The sequence below is a fragment of the Parambassis ranga genome, chromosome 16 (genome assembly GCF_900634625.1).
Source record: "Parambassis ranga chromosome 16, fParRan2.1, whole genome shotgun sequence".
Classification (NCBI taxonomy): domain Eukaryota; kingdom Metazoa; phylum Chordata; class Actinopteri; family Ambassidae; genus Parambassis; species Parambassis ranga.
The window spans coordinates 14,349,879-14,366,154 of NC_041036.1; the positions used below are offsets into that span (position 1 = coordinate 14,349,879).

At 44.4% G+C, this 16,276-nt stretch overlaps 2 protein-coding genes across 4 annotated transcripts; both read right to left on the reverse strand.

Annotated features, from left to right (window-relative positions):
• Positions 1 to 3,227: 3,227 nt before the first annotated feature.
• Positions 3,228 to 7,847, reverse strand: LOC114448860 (transcription factor Sp8). 3 transcript variants are annotated; one of them, XM_028426072.1, is made up of 3 exons: positions 7,794 to 7,847; positions 4,442 to 6,811; positions 3,228 to 4,083 (listed from the first exon to the last, which is right to left on the reverse strand). In XM_028426072.1, the coding sequence occupies exons 2-3, from the start codon at positions 6,785 to 6,787 to the stop codon at positions 3,721 to 3,723; spliced, it is 2,709 nt and encodes a 902-aa protein (XP_028281873.1). In that variant the 5' UTR covers positions 6,788 to 6,811; positions 7,794 to 7,847; the 3' UTR covers positions 3,228 to 3,720. The 3 variants fall into 3 exon arrangements, with proteins under 3 accessions (XP_028281873.1, XP_028281875.1, XP_028281874.1); XM_028426074.1 differs by lacking the exon at positions 7,794 to 7,847 and adding an exon at positions 7,545 to 7,783; XM_028426073.1 differs by lacking the exon at positions 7,794 to 7,847 and adding an exon at positions 7,541 to 7,783.
• A 201-nt stretch (positions 7,848 to 8,048) lies between these two features.
• Positions 8,049 to 15,543, reverse strand: ntd5 (ntl-dependent gene 5). The gene is made up of 8 exons (XM_028426078.1): positions 15,443 to 15,543; positions 14,494 to 14,628; positions 13,906 to 14,097; positions 10,773 to 10,896; positions 10,234 to 10,310; positions 8,982 to 9,164; positions 8,699 to 8,896; positions 8,049 to 8,618 (listed from the first exon to the last, which is right to left on the reverse strand). Exons 1-8 carry the CDS (start codon positions 15,507 to 15,509, stop codon positions 8,536 to 8,538), a joined length of 1,059 nt encoding a protein of 352 aa, XP_028281879.1. The 5' UTR covers positions 15,510 to 15,543; the 3' UTR covers positions 8,049 to 8,535.
• Positions 15,544 to 16,276: the final 733 nt, after the last annotated feature.

A 16,276-nucleotide genomic window follows, 5' to 3' on the forward strand; every position in this document is an offset into this window, starting at 1 on the left:
GGACTCACATCAAATCATGTACTGCAGCAGGACTGCAGGCTCATATGCTCCTGTCAAGATACCTTTGGGTCAACCTCTTAAAGTGATTTAGTAGTGTGTGTGCATGTGTGTGTATGTGTGGGTGTGTGTGTATTTGTGTGTGTGTGTGTGCATGTGTGTGTGTGTGTGTGTGTGTCACAGGTCAGTAAGTCAGTGTCCGTCAGCATATACTTTACAGCGATACCAAGCAAGTTTCGCCTCACGGTTCGCGCTCACCTGGGTGAAGCAGTGTTTGCCAGTGTTGTCTACACATGTATGTCTGTGCATGTGTGTGTATGTGTTTGTCTGTGTGTGTGGGTTGCAGAGGGTTGTGGGGGTGGATAAGTGGGGGAAGTGTGGCTGGAGCACCTGTTCCTATGGTTTGACAGACAGGCCGGTGTGTGCTGGTTCAGCAGGTCATGGAGAGCAAGGGAGACGGGAGGTGGGGACGACAGCTAAAAGTTGAAGGTGGGGAGGTGGCTCTTTGACAACAAGGACAGGAAGAGCCCTGGAAAAAAATGGGGGGGTTGCAGCCATTTTTTCTCACGTGGCAATACACTAATCAGAGAGCAGAGATAGTGTTGTAGGGGCCAATTACAGTTGCCATGAAACAAAATGGACCAACAAATGGAACAGAAAAAGATGGGAACCCTAATTTAATAGATGGGTATGACTCTTTCAGGTGTCATTTGCACAACACGTCTGTGTTTGCCACCATCATAAAATCTCACCTTTGACAGCTCCTCCTCTGGTGGCCTGTAAATGGGTTTTACACACACGTATACAGTATATATAAACACTGACTGCACTGACAGCATGGCACGTTATTGGAGGAAAGGTGATGTAATTGCTTGTTCCTCTGGTTCCCCACCACAGCTACGCCCTCTCCTCTGCAGCCGGGACTCCCTTTCTGATTAACACCTGTTACACTCCTTCTTTCTCACACTCTGTCTCACACACACAAGCTCTACAGTGTTAATCTTGCACCGTGTCTGGTTAGGAAGGCAGCTTGAACGCTGTTAACCTTTCTCTTCTGACATATCATATTTCTTTGCACTTGAACGTTATAGAGAAATAAGAAAAAATGTCCATTGTTTGCTTTTTAAAAATAAATATATTGCACCAGGTTTCATGATCAGGTACAAACTGCCTTCTTTCTCTGCTGTATCTGCAGTTTGAATATAGATCCAGCTTTCCCACTGTCTTCTGCCTTTCACCCTGGTGTAAGTATCCCTCCACCATTTGAGAGAGACAGCATACAGAATGAGCCAAATACAGGCTGCTCATCACAAGTGTGAGTGTGCCCTCCCATGGCCGAACTGTGCAATGACAGCCATGCAGGAAGGGGAAAAAACATTCATGGTTAGTTTAGCTTGCCATCATTTTGGCTCTCAGTAGCAATAATGGGGTGTCTGTGATGTAACAGAGTGGATATACAACAAACATATCAAAGTGGCAAATATATCAAAAAGCAAAGAAAGCTGAAACACAGCAGTCTAACACACTTTATCACATCTGCTGCCGCTTCCTGCTCATTCACCACTCCATCTATTCTCATCCCTCACTCCACTCCTCCTCCTCCTCCTTCTCTACCTTTATCACTTCAATCACTTGGCGATGTGCCTTGTGCCACTCAGAAGGCCTGCTGCCCGTTCCACTTCACGCGACACAAACACACACACACTCATACACTCCACAGATTTGTGTCTTCACTCTGTCCGTCATCCATCTGTCTGTCGGAGGCTGCACTTTGAAGCTCTGTGCAATCTGGGTAGTTATCATACATACTGTACGCACACGCACGCACACACACACACACATACACGCACACACATCTCCAGCTGGACTGCTGCTCACTCACAGACACTCAGCCAGTTGAATATTCATCATCATCATGCTCTGAGGACCTTGTAGGCTACAGCCCAGTGGTGTCAATTAAGGGACCAGAATCTGTTTTGTGTCAGTTTGTTCTTTTTCTTCCTGACAGAGCAGCACTGATTTAATGGCTGAACCCTCACAGTGACCTCAACAATGTGCACACAGCACTTCAATAAGCTTCCTCTTTGGGGACAGAGAAGGAGGGGGATTGTCTACCTCATGAATTTGTAATGCAAACTTTTACCACAAGTGTGAATGAGAAATTAGAAGAGCTTAATGTATGCTTACCCTGTGATATAAGGTAATATGTGTGGGTTTAGTGTAGGGGTGGGTAAAATGGATCAAATCTTCAGTTGTGGTATAAACACACAGTGGCTGAATTTGTTTAACTATTGTTAAAAGCTCCCTTCTACAAGTGTTTTATTGAGTTCTGTCCATGTCTTATGTTTTAGGATCTATTATGTATGTGTAAAGCACTGTTACTCTGAGGTTTTGTGCTATACAAACCAAGACATTCATTTTGTGCCAAACATGACTTTTAAAGTTCAGCAGGAGCTAATATGAAGCTTTAACACACACAAGTTAATCAAATCAAGTTGGTCTGGCCTGAGACTAAGAATAGATATGTTCTGAAATGAAGTTGGATGTAACTGAAATCCAGTCCACTTGGTTAACCTTTGCTCCTGAGTGAGTGAGCCAAACACTGAAATACAATGGAGCTTAGCACAGGCCTGTCAGCGAGCCAAAGCTCCTCTCTCCGCTCACTGACCACTGCAGAAATAAGGAAGGGGACAGCCATGAGAACCCCATCAGGTCATTTGTGCGGTACGGTATTTAATAACTTATCTCCAGCTTAGCTCTGTTAGGCTCCATGGCTTAAATGGAGCAGAAAATTGAGAGAGTGCAAAAAACAGAGGACTGCCTTACAAACTCAATTACTCCCTGGTGGCAGTCAAAGTGGTCAGTGTGCACACCCAAGCCGATACAGATATCTCAGGTTCTCTTTAACATGATGACCCATGTACTGTGTTTGATCATTAATGGAGAAAATCAATGGTTAGGATCAGCCTGGTTATAGTGAGGAGTTGTAAGAAAGCTATAGTAGGTGAGATTTTTATTAAAATATCCACAGCAGACTGAATTGCAGTTGTGAAAATGTATTTCCAATAAGTTAAAATAATTCACATTAATAAAAATCTGAATTTAGTGTTTATGTTAGAATACCTTAAAAACATTTGGTCAAACTCATACAGGATATGCATTAAATACATCAAACAACAGCTGACGCATCAAAATGAAAAACATAAGCATCTTCACTCACAATGTAAAAAAAAAAACATAAAACCAGTGCAAATGAGTCACAGTGTCTCTGACGGTAAGAAAGATTACATCTTTCATAGGATATAGTGCAGAAGTGCAGCTCTTACAAATAGTACTCTTTATATATACTGTACAGCTAGAATTATTTAGATTAAATATTCTTTTTTGAGCACTTTAGTGTTTCATAATGAATTGTGTCAAAACGCATCTTCATGTTCAAACCTTTGAGTTAGTAATAGAGCTCAAGCTTTCCCTTTTATAAAAGGCGAATATTTCTCACACTGGAAAGCCAATTCAAAATCACATCAGCCTCTGAAGACTGTACTTTTGGCCCAATAAAAGGAATGGAAATAATATACATTCATATAAATAAATTAGCATTAAAACGCATAAATAAATATTGCAAGTGCTCCCTTCTTTGAATGTCAATTAATGGCGAGGAAAGTTTAGAGTCTAACCAGACACAAGCAGCCTGCAAAACCTTCTAATGTTTACTTTGGAGTGTTAGGTTTCTATTTCAGACTCAGAGTTATCTAAAGTAGACACAGTGGAGCTGTACCATTCAGCGCTCTCCTGCTCCTCCTGCACCCCTGAACCGCCTCCCCCATCTCCTTGACCACCGCCGCCTCCTCTGTTCCTTCTCTCATTCAGCATTTCCATGGCTACTTGGTGGTAAGGGTGTTTGCGTTTGGTGTGTCGACGCAGGGTGTTGCGCTCGGCAAAGCGCGTGTGGCAGAGTTGGCACTGGTAGGGTTTCTCTCCCGTGTGCACCCTTTGATGGCGCTGGAGCTCACCCGCCTCCCTGAAGCGCTTAGAGCAGATGGGACAGACAAAGTTCCTCTGGCCTGTGTGGATGTGTTTGTGTCTCTGTTGAAAGAAGTGATAAAAGTCATTATTAAACTGGCTAAAAAATGCTAAAAGAATGTTTTTATATAATCCAGTGAAGAAGTAATGGATGAAGAGAAATGTGAGTGTAGTTTAGTTTAACTGCTCCCTGTTTATTGTTAGCATAGTAGCTAGCACTAGCTTCCTGGGGAGGTGTAATTAACAAACAAACCTCCAAGTATGGAGATGAGTTTACAACATTCAGGATGTGTAATCTATGTTTACATTATAAAACAACCTTCTGGTGTGGGAAGCCCTGAAGATTCAAACTTTTTCCTCTGGAATGTTTCCAGGGAAATACATTTCAGATCACAAATGATTATTATTAGTGCACGCTGACCTGCAGATGGCTGGAGCGTTTAAAGGCTTTGCCGCACTGCTGGCAGATATGAGGCTTCTTCTGTGAATGAGTGATGGCATGGCGCTCAAGGTCAGAAAGGTAGAAGAAAACCCGTGGACACAGCTGGCAGTACAGCACCCTGCGGGAGCTCAGACTCTTGGGTGAGGACCCCGGGGAGAGAGGGTCGAGGGGGTCAAGAGAGTCGAGTTTACCAGAAGAGAAGATGGGTCCCATGGGAGGGGAGGGAGGAGCAGCCGAATTGGAGAAATAAAGATGGTCGTCCAGAGGTAAATGTTCTGAGTGAAAGTCAGAGGGGTCAAATTTGGAGTCTGAAGCTGGTGAGTGGGCCTCTGCTTCTGAGGTGGGCTGAGCTAACGGGTCATAGGTCAGACTGGCCTGTGGAGAGGAGGCTGTAAAAGTCAATGGCTTGTTATTTTCATTTGAGACTTCCTCAGCAGATATGGCTTCACTTCCAGGCTTGGATTCAGAGTAGCTGATCTGAGTTTGAATGAGGGGAGCTGTGCCATGGTGCTCGTCCTGCAAAGTAAGAGTGGACCCTGGGACAGCAAGAGAGGTGAGAAGAGAGCCAGAGTTCACATTATTCACGCTGGACAGGATGACGGGAGGATTACTAGGGCTCAGTCTGATGACAGGGTGTGACAGTGTGGGCAGAGGTGATCCCAGAGTGCTGACCTGACCAGAGGACAAAGGAAGGGAGACTGGAGCAGAGGTTGCAGTGATCTGGGACAACTGGCCGGTTGTGGGGTCAAGAACAGCAATGGGCGTGGAGGTAGAGGTGGACTCACCAGAGGATGAAGGAACAGAGGAGAGGAGGAGAAACATGGGGGTGGAAGCACCAGGTGAAGTCTGAGAAACAGACAGGGGAAGCGACAAGCCAACAGGAGCTGAAGAAGAGGAAGAGGAGGAGAGGAGGAGAACAGGGGCATTGGTTGGTGGGTTAGTGAGGATCTGAATGGGTTGTGAGGGCACTGATACCCCAGAGGACACAGTATTAGCCTCCTGAACGGCCTGAATGCTTGGCTCAGCAGCAACTGAAGGATCTGAGTTTGTAGTCAAACTTGTGAAGGCTTCTTTTGTCTGATCAACACTTACTGATGGCGAACCATCAGAAGGTGCATGTAGTGCATTATCTGAACTTTGGCTGGGATCTGCTAATGCAGCTATATGTGAAGACCCAGTTCCTTCTACCTCTGCTGAACTAGTCTGATCTGACTGGAGGCCCTCTGATGTGGAAGCATTGGTTTGCGGCACTTTGAGTCCATCTGGACTGAGAGTATACGGGATTCCCTGGTCATCAATGAGAAGAAGGTTTTCAGTGTCACACTCTAGTGAAGACAGAGAGGTGAGGACGGAGGTAGAGAAGAAAGAGGGAGACAGGAGAGAGTCTTGAAGTGTATCTGAAACTTCATCCTCTTCTACAATGTCTCTGTCTCCTTCTCCTTCATATTCGTCTACCTCCATAATCAGCGAGCTCTCACAGCCATAATCGTCCAGAAACCGTCCACACCTCCTCTCCCGATTTTCTCGTTTCTTAGGCAAACTCAGGTCCAGTGGCTCTGTTTGTTCCTCCATCTCAAATCTTCTGCAAGCCTCAATTTCTTGTAAAATTAGAGGAAGATTTTTTTCAAATTCTCTCTCAGCGGTTTCCTCTTCAATTCCTTGTTGGCTGAATATCTTAACTGTGTTAGTGCTAGAGATGTCTGACCCATCAATGTGGACAATTTTAACATCCAGAACGTCTCTCTCTTTGCACATGTTGTCTCCTCTCTCTGTCTCTGCCTCCTGGAATGATTCTGTTTTATCCTCTTCTTCGGTCTTCTCATAGGTAACTTCCATGATCTCTCCTTCATGTGTAACCTCAGATAAATGGAGTTTGTTTTTTCCTGTGATCACCTCTAAAGGTCCCCTAAGATGTGTGTGAGCAAAGTCTTTGGTCAGGCTGATGGCAGATTTTGTGATTGGCCTCTTGCACCGTGGAGGAACAACAATTTTGATCCTTATTGGTTGGCTGCGCAGAACAGGCACTCCAGTCTTCACTGTAATTGGCTGTCTGAACCCACCACTCTTACTTGTTTCCTGAGAGGCTGGCTCAGAAGTCCCGCCCACCTCTGGCTTTTTCCCATTGATTGAAAGAGTTCCTTGTCTGATGGTCACTGCTGCTTTGACAGGGCATGGCTGGGGGCTACCTGGTACGGTACTGGCTGAGGAATGATCCTTTGGGTCCAAAAAAACCTCTGTCACTGGCCCTGATTCCTCTCCACACTGGCTGCCATTTTGGACATCCAGGCTGCCACTGGTCAGGACTGAAGCCAACTGTGAATCCATTTTGGGGCATACCTATTTTTATTTCTATAAAACAAACACACAATAATAGGTTTAAAATCAGAGTAGCAAAATCATAAAAATAAATACATTCTCACGTTTTTTTTATTTTGCTTTGTTTATTTGTTTTAGCTTATGGCAGAAAATAAAAAAATATTTAAATATTAAGCTGGACAATGTGTCTAGTGATTACTGGGGCCAGGTTTAGTGCAAAAAAACCCCAAAAAACCCATCACTGATTTCTGATGCCAGTCTAAATATTCAGCAGCATGTGTGCACCCCTCTGTCCACAGGCCGAAATGATGAGTGACTCATTTGATCCCTTTTCCTCAACATCGTCCTGATCATTCTCTGGGTTATTTTGCGTGATCCTAAATCATAGCTCAGCGAATTTCTAACCGATGGGTCGACCGGAGTCGCCGATTAACACACAAAAACGCACCGGAGTAACAGGGGGGTCCGAATGATGCGATCGAAATAACATCACCGTCCACATACAGACACAGACAGGCTAAGGAACCCTTTCCTTTTTAAAAAAATCGCATCAGAACATTATTCACATCCTGTTTGGTTTGTGAGCTTGTTGCAAAATGTTCCTAAAACCGAGCAGATATGTCCGTGGAGGACGCCATTACGCACAGTCCTAGGTCCGAAATGCCCATAATATTATGGTGCGTGTGCGCCTTAACAGCTCTCGGACCTGGGACAACGCTATCACTAACGAGTCAGTCTGAGTAGAGAAATATGTATATTTACAGACAGTCGCGGTGTGGAGATCCTTCCCGTTAGCACCGGAGCTCCCTCGGACCTACAGCCAGCCATTTTAGAGCCGTAGGTCCGAGACACCGAGAGCGCAGCTTCAGGACAAACTTTCCCGGCGCGCTGTCATGTATTCCAGCCCTGCTGTCAGAGCCGGCGTGAGAACGTATCGGACACGCTTTCGATACATTTAAAACTGTATTTTAAACTATACTCCACCCATAGACTCGCTGCATAGGGACTGGCTTACCCGAGCTGTGGATATTTCCGGAGGACCAAATATGACTGTGCAGTGTAAAGGGTGATGCTGCGAATGCTGAGGGAGGGAGGGGTCAAGGGGAGTTGCTATGGTGTCGCAGCCTACCGGGTCCGACCAGTAGCCATGTTCAGCCTATGAGTACTGTTGAACCTGCAGCCTGCAAAGAACGGCTTCCTGTCAGCGACAGACACACACAGTGGGCTCACACAGGAGGACTGAGTGTCCCAAAAACGCCTGAGAGCAAAATTATTTTTGACATTATTTTATTTCAAATCACATTCAAACTTACAAGACTTAAAACTTGATGCGTCGACAGAGAAAAGAAAGATCACACCGTGAAATATCACAGAGTCAATGTCATTATGAATCAGGCTTACATGAAGGTATCATCACAGGCAGGCCTGCTATAGCATGTACTAATGCATTATACATACATCATCATTATGGCTGCATCTATGCATTGCATGTGCTCAAGCTGGAGAAGGATCAAAGTAATACTTGAGGGCTTTGCAGATTATAATTATGCCTGCAGTTTGATAGTACACAAGACAAAGAGCCGAGAGCAGCGCTGAAACCCACGAGGCCACAAATCAAGAGATCCATGAGAGCTGTCTATCACACCACAAACATGGCACTGATAGATTATAGTGAAGCTGCAAAATGGTAAGGAGTACAGAGCTTGTGTGTGCCAGGAAGTGTTCATGTTGTGACACGTGTCATAAAATGCAGGTCTTCACTCCACATCCCCGGGCTCACACGCTTCGATTTCAGACACGAGCCGGTGAGGGAAGAGTTTAAACTGCAGCCATGTGGGCTCTGAAAACAAAGAGACACCATGAAGCAGCCGCTCTCATCATGACACACTGAAACAGATAAAAAAAAAAGAGGAGCTTTACCAAGGTAGCAGGCTGGTGGCTGCAGCTTCCCATCAAAGCACATCTGGGCTGCAGTGAAGCTGCACTGCTTACGAGGATGTTTGCAGAAGAACGTCACATTCTCCCCGTGAGGAACCATGGCATCAGTAACATCAAATGGCCAACGCTTCCCTCCACCAATCACCACACGGCTCCGTTCAGCAGGGATGAGACAGCGAGCTGTGAGAAGGATCAACAAGTAGCAACTAACACAAAACGCTATGGGGACTGAGACATGTGTTCTTACATGTTTTTAACTCCTCACCTCTGCAGTATGGTGGCAATGCACTCCAGCTGCCATTAGACAGACAGGTGATCTTCTGGGGTCCATCCAGCAGGAAGTTCTTTTTGCACAGGTAGTGGATGTCAAAGTCAACTTCATATTCAGTCTTCTGCACTGCCACCACGTAACCCTGCTCCACCTCTTTGGGAGGCTGGCAGTACACCTCTATGAAGCAGATTATCACTTAGTGTCAGTGTCACTGAGTCACTGTCACTCATTTTTTAGTTCCTCCTTTGTTGTTTCCTGGTGTGATAACAATCTGGAGGCCCTAACTACTGGTGGTCAGACTGTGGGGGAAGTGTGCAGTCTAGGAAACATTTCATGCTGGAGACTTTGATTTATAATCAATGAACTAACACCACAAACAGGAAACAGTGGTTGCAGGGGACATCATCACTCATCCCAGAAACTGAAGCTAGCACCTATAGTGGCTAATAGGAGATGCTACTGAACAATGACAGCAGGCCATGGAGCCAAGAGCTAAGCTAGGGCCATAATGCAGTCTTACACAGTATTACTCAGCCATTACAGTGCCCACATTTCTCTTGGTGCACTGTATGACAGTCCCACACTCAGCCAGCTGATTTTAATCCCTCACCTTTGTTGTTATGGCACACCATGTATGGCATTTGAAAGCTTGTGTTTTTCCAGCTCTTATTTTTCAAATTAAATCATCTTTAAAGACATGTGTACTGCATGTGCTGTGTATGTGCCTTACGTTGTTGGCTTAAAGTCAGCTTTATAAAAAAAAAATTAAAAGCACTTTGTCTTGTTGCAGCATTGGAGTGGCTGTTTTTTTTTCTACCAAAAATACATTTTAAAAAAATCGCTCTTAGCCCTCATTCTTTGTTCCAGATTCTACGTTGGCCATTTATATAAAAAAATAGACTGATTTATAATAAAAATTAAGCTTGGTCATATTCCTCCTAGTGTGGTTTAAAAACACCCTGGAATAATTCCCTCATCTTGTGATAAACAGGCCATGAACTCCCAGATTTCACCACAAGATGGCAGAAAAGCACTGTAAAACAGAGCAGTAACTCTTAACTAGAAGGGCTCTTCTTTGGTTCAGTTTCTTCTGTATACAATACCAATGATGAGAAAATGGGATATTCTCAAACCTATATTTATTTGCAACTCACTCATTCACTTGCATTATCATTCAGTCTTTTCTTGATTCAGAGATACACTGAGAGGGTGTGGAGGTCAGCGTGACAGGACGCTGCACACTTACCTTTACAGATGGGGTGAGGATACTGCCAGGTCTGATTCTCCTTACAGAAATTTTCACTGCTCCCCACTATATCTGCCCTGTGAGAGGAAAAAAGGAAAGGAGACAGATGGAGGTGTGACATTTACAGTACTGACAGCTCAGGAGCTTCATCTAAATAACAGTGTTAAAAAAGGTGTAAATGATTCTGTTTCCCACTGTCTCTCAATGTTGTGTGCAGAGATCTGGCTGACACATCCTCTTAGGCTCATCTTATCCTGTGAGATGAGTCAGTGTGTAAAGGGGAGTCAATGCAAGATTAGACTGTAATGACCTAGTTAGCTCAATGGAGGGATCGTCAGCTGGGAGATCAAAATGAATTCCCTGCCATTCATCGCTCATCACACCTCTCATGAATTCAAGCCTTCTCTTTCACTCCCTCCCTCCTCTTTACACTCCATCTCCGTCCTCTCACTTCCTCCATCTCTTCCTCTGTACCATTTCAGGTTTTCAGACCCCCCCTCCCCCCCATTGCACTTGCAGAATTAACCCTCTACCCTCACCCAGACAGGCAGCTGTAGCGGATGGACGTCCCTACAGCAGCGTCACCCTGGATGCTGAAAGTGTTGATGACTTCCTGAGGCAGAGGGCAGGTCTGGACAGCTGCAGGTTCAGGTGACTGAGTTTCTAAAGGTCAGAGAAAAAAGGAGCAGTTTGTAACAGCCAAATGTGCACAATGTAGTAATCAGATGTAACAAAGTATATTTACTGAGCTACTGCTCTAAAGTACAAAAATGAAATAGTGACAAAAAATATGGTGAGTATATATATAATACTGAAAAGTGGTATATAGTAAGTACTTAAATATTATTGAATCTGCATCAAACATGTATTAACCAAGTATATAAACCAAGGGCTGCATAGAGGACTTAGATGAATATGCAACGTTTGGATAAAGAGTACAAAAGCCTGCATTATATCTAGTGAAACTGCCCCATGAGAAATGCACAATCAGTGTGCTTTGTGATTCAAGAGGTTACACACTTAACCCAGCAGTAACTCACCATGATGCAGCAATCAGTAGTTCTTCATTGCTTTTTGTGGATGCGACACATTACATCTACCACAGTGTAACTAAAGAAATAATAAGGAGACGTCCATCGAGCTACCTCATTTGACTTCTTTTAACCAAGGTTTCTATTCAGTCAGTGACCCACAGAGGCGTTTCACATCATGTCTTGTTCTATTTAAGTTGAAATAACCCTTCTTAGGTAATAAATCAGAGTTCGACGAGCAGGTGAAACACCACCCCACACCTCTCCTGGCTCACAGCTATATCTGTGATTGTGTAACACCTGGCACTGTTCATTCCTGGAAGTTTGAGTGCCTCACGCTTGTGGAAATATAAATATCAAGAGTGGTGCTTGGAGAGAGGCTGGACTGACCCTAGCTGCATCAAGCAGGTTTTTCAGAACTGAACATTGCTTTGAAAGGCAGAGACAGCTTTCGCCTGAGGGCCATCTGAGGTATCTGAAACCCAGGAACGTTAATATAAGAATGTAAAGGCACCTATGGGAGAGGAAGAAGTCTGTTTGGCTGCAGATGAGAACATGAAGCTGAGTTCTGTTTTCACATACCTCCCCTCTCCTGCCTCGCTCTGATGCCACCCACACAGGCTGCAGTACCGAACTGCTAAGAAGCAGGTATATCAGATTCATCTTTTAAAAACTAGACTAAACAGCCACAGCGTTAAATACACACCAATCTGACTGAGAGCACAAACGTCAAGCTCCGTGTGTATGACTCCTCTTACTATGTTTTTACTCATACACAGCGAAACTTACACACATGCATACTGCAAACTAAACAGCCCAGAGCTGCATGCTTGTCCTTGGCTCTCATTGTAAAGAGAGACCTTATCAGAGGCCTCAGATGGAAGGGGATGAGAGGAGAAAGAGATGAGAGGAAAAGAGGATAAGGAGAGAGGAGAACAGGGAACAGAAAGGCCTGGAGCAGCATGAGCAAGAGAGCTCTCTGACTCTCCTGACTGTGATCTGTCGCCCACACACATACACACACACTCACATACACACACATACACACATGTGCAATCCACCAACGCACAAACACATACACACATCTAATGTATACAGAAAAATCTACCTCTACCTCTTTCTGGTAAATACACACACAGAGATACACACTCACTCACAGCAGACGCACTTTCACACTCGCTCTCTCTCACTCACACAGTGCTCATGCAGCTCCGTGCCACTTTGACAGTGATCTGCCGCCCACTGCCTCTCAACAGGCATGAAGGAGCTCCGACTCACACTCTGACACACATGCAAAGGACACACAATACAAACACTCACACATTCAAAACCCACCTACCTTCTGCCCGTCTCTCAGAAGGATACTCTACGAGAGAGCTGAGAAATGTGTCCTTATTTCACATCTTTGAATAGATAAATAGAAACTTGAGGGTGAGAGGATTTCTAAGAGAGACTGTTTACTGTAGCTGCAAGTGTCTGAATAATCCAGCCGGCCACAGACCTTTAAAGCCGAAATTACATTATTATCTTAGCAGGTAGGAACATATTTTCAGGTTGTGCTTTTTGATGACATAAATCTCTTACTATAGGCACTGCTGAGCAGCCTGATGGGGAAGTAGTTACAGTAGGAAGGATGCACAGCGGTAGAAGAAATAATGTGAGAAACCTGTGCAGATTTAACACTGTGCCATAATCAGCTCACGTTGCACATTTAAAAGTAAACTTGTCCTGGATCTATACACCACACACACTGGGGTGACTTACTGTGGACATGGGTGCAGCCTCTTTTTAAAGCATAACTTTGCAGTGAGAAAAAAAACAAAAACAAAAGCAGGCTAAACACGTCTGGATGAGAAAAAGCTGAGGAAACAAAGTAAATAGACATGTTTGAGTTTTACCTGTGCATCCCTAAGGAGCCTGCATACAGTAACTAAACATCAGATCAGTAAAGATTGGTTCAGACTAGCCCCACATTGAGACGCCTTGATATAGGGAAGCTAAAGTCTGTCTAATTCTCCTCCAACGCGGGGACAGCCTGAGAATATGATTCAAAGGCCTTTCAAGTTCAACTCTTCTTACATCCGTGGCTTCAGAGAACAGGTCACATGTCTGTCATAGCTCAAATAGGAGAATGCAGTTGACTGGTGAGGTTAGACATGAGATGGGTAAAGCTTATAATCCAGTTTAGGTTTTGCTTAGTGTATTTAAAAACATAAGAACGTTGTCCAAACAACAACACTACAACCTAAAAAAGCAAATACATTAAGCTGAAATGCCTGCATACACTTGCATGTGCATGCCTACACACACACACACGTATGGATGTGTATTCATGTGTCATTTATTCTTTAAATTGATCAATTCAGCAGTAAAATCTTCAGCAAGCCCCTCTCAACAACTGAAGCCCTGGTTGCTATGGTGACAGGGAGAATAGTTCCCAGTTGTGTCGACTGTGCCGACACAGTCACAGAGGAATTTCATTTCTGTCTGTCTGTCACAGGGCCGTGTTCATCCTTTGGTCATCATGTTTGACCTACACATGCACCACACACAGTGTACGTTTCTTTAAGCACACACCATGTTCCCTCAGATGTTGTTATGAAATCCATGCCATAAAGAGACCTGTTGAATTAAAACCCACCTGTGCAGATAGGTTCGTCTCCACTCCACTGTCGGTCACCCTGACAACGACGAATGGTGGCATCCAGGCCATTGGGCAATGTGAATCCTGGCTTGCAGCGCACTTCGAGTAAGGCAGAAAAGGAGTGAGTCGGGGAGAGGAGGCGAGCGTCGGAGTTTTCACTGGGGGGTAGAGGCCAGGGACAAGTACGACCTGAGGCGAAGAGAGATTATCCAAAGGGAGGAGAGAAAACAAGAGGCAGGGAACAAAACAATTCTCAGAATGAGGAGGATTGCTCTCTTTGTGAGACAAATGAAACGGTTAGCACTAAACCACTTGAAAAGGGCACTAATGAGGTTGTATAACTAGACGGGATTCATGCATAGTGCCATTTTTACAGCATAATAAAAAGCTTGTGTTCAGCACTGGCATAGCGGTGCAATTTGAAGCAAGAGTTTGTGCATGACAAGGCCCTTATTTTGTTTTCCAGGGAGGAACACACACACACATGTTGGCACAGCTGCAAATACACACAAACACTTTTAACGACTGAGCCCACTGCAGTGTTCACAGTGACATCCAAAGGCACACATGCATACAAACAGTTACCTGGAGCCACACAGCTGAGACCACACTGGCCGTCACACAGACACTGACGTTTGTTGCCACAGTCTCTGTCAGCTTTGCAGGGCCGAGGGCATGTCCTCCTCCGCTCTTCTCCCAGGAGCCTCTCTGGACACGACCCTGTGTGAAGCACATGCACACAAGATCACACCATCATGGTAATTGTCCCTTTGTTTACTTCTGTTGTTTTGACGGCCCCTCGTAAAAAAAAAACACAATTGCTGAGGGTCATAATGAGATTCTGTTTGCCATTTCTGCTTTGTTGAAGGAGAGTAAATTCAGCGTGGGTGGCCGGGTAAACATTTGCCACCCAGGTTGCTAGATGAGTATGCATTCAGATAGAAGGCTTTGTTACATTTTAGGAAACTTTACCTAACAGCAAGTCATATAAATGCTCTTACTTCCCTATTTGTATTTGATCACACATCATAAAAACCCTCTTACTGTATGGTGCAGTAATGTCTACATAACCTCAACATCCACAACCTTTGAGAGAAAAAGGGGGAAACATTCAGAGATCCATTTCTCACTTCTCAGAATGAAAACATGTGCATGCACTCATGTGCCCACAGCATGTGTGACCACAAACATGCACACATGACCATCCCGGAGCTGAGTGGAGATATGACGTGCACATAGAGAGAAACTTTGACAATAAATTATTTTTAATTTTTATAAAATACAAACCAGATTTTACAGGGATACACACATTATATTGATTAATTGCCTACTTCCAAGCTACATGACCACCTTTACACAGCAGCACAGCATGCAGGCAAAAAGTCAGACTAGTTAAAAAAGTATTGCCAAAGGATTTTCAATTTATATATTATGCTTTTCCAAATAGTTACAGTATTTAGAGACGGTCCAGCTGTGTTTACTCTGTATGTAGGGGTCAGCGGCGTGTCCCAGGTATAAGTGATGGAGGGCTTACCTGAAGCCTGCAGGGACACGGTTCCAGTCAGAGCCCAGAGGGACAGCAGCAGCAGTGCACAGTCCATCTTTAAAGCCAGGCCTCAGACGATATGAGCCAGGACAGGCAGACGCAGCATTTTAAGGAAGGGGGGACAAAGGGTGGGAGAGAGAGAGGGAGGGTGAGGGGGTCGAGAACAAGGGAGAGAGAGAGAGGGTACAGCCCAGGAGCACACATCTGGTTCGCGTTGAGAAGTGGGGAAAATTCCAGTCTGAAGGACCTTTCACCCATTTCTGTTGAGACAGCAGATTAAAAGGATGACATGTACATGAGAGCTGCCCTAACATACAATAAACAAACAGGAAATGCTTTTAGAGGAGGAAGAGGATGGATTTAACTGAGGTTTTGAATGCAAAATTAATTTTCAAACACCAGCAGACCAGTTTGAACTTTGCTTGAATTCCTCAATAGAAATATCCTGCACAGTCCACTTCAGGCATAACTGTAAAATTAATCATTCATCCCTGTGATGAAATCTAAAAGGGTGTAAATCACTTGAACCTAAATGTCCAGACATAGCAGCCTTTGCTGTTGTTGGAGAAGAAGGCATATTTGGACTACTTGGCCTATTAAAGGAATGTACACAATGTGAACAAACAGGGAGGATATCAAAAATATGTCGTCTAGGGACATTTCACCACGCAACATAGTGTGGTTATCTGGCCTGAGATAATAATAAAGAAGTAGTCTGCCACCCTCTGGCACCCATTCTGTCTTCCTTGAACCCTGGGCTTTCATTCAAGCATCCACATATACTACAAACTCAATCAAACTCTGATGAAACACCCGAGGAAA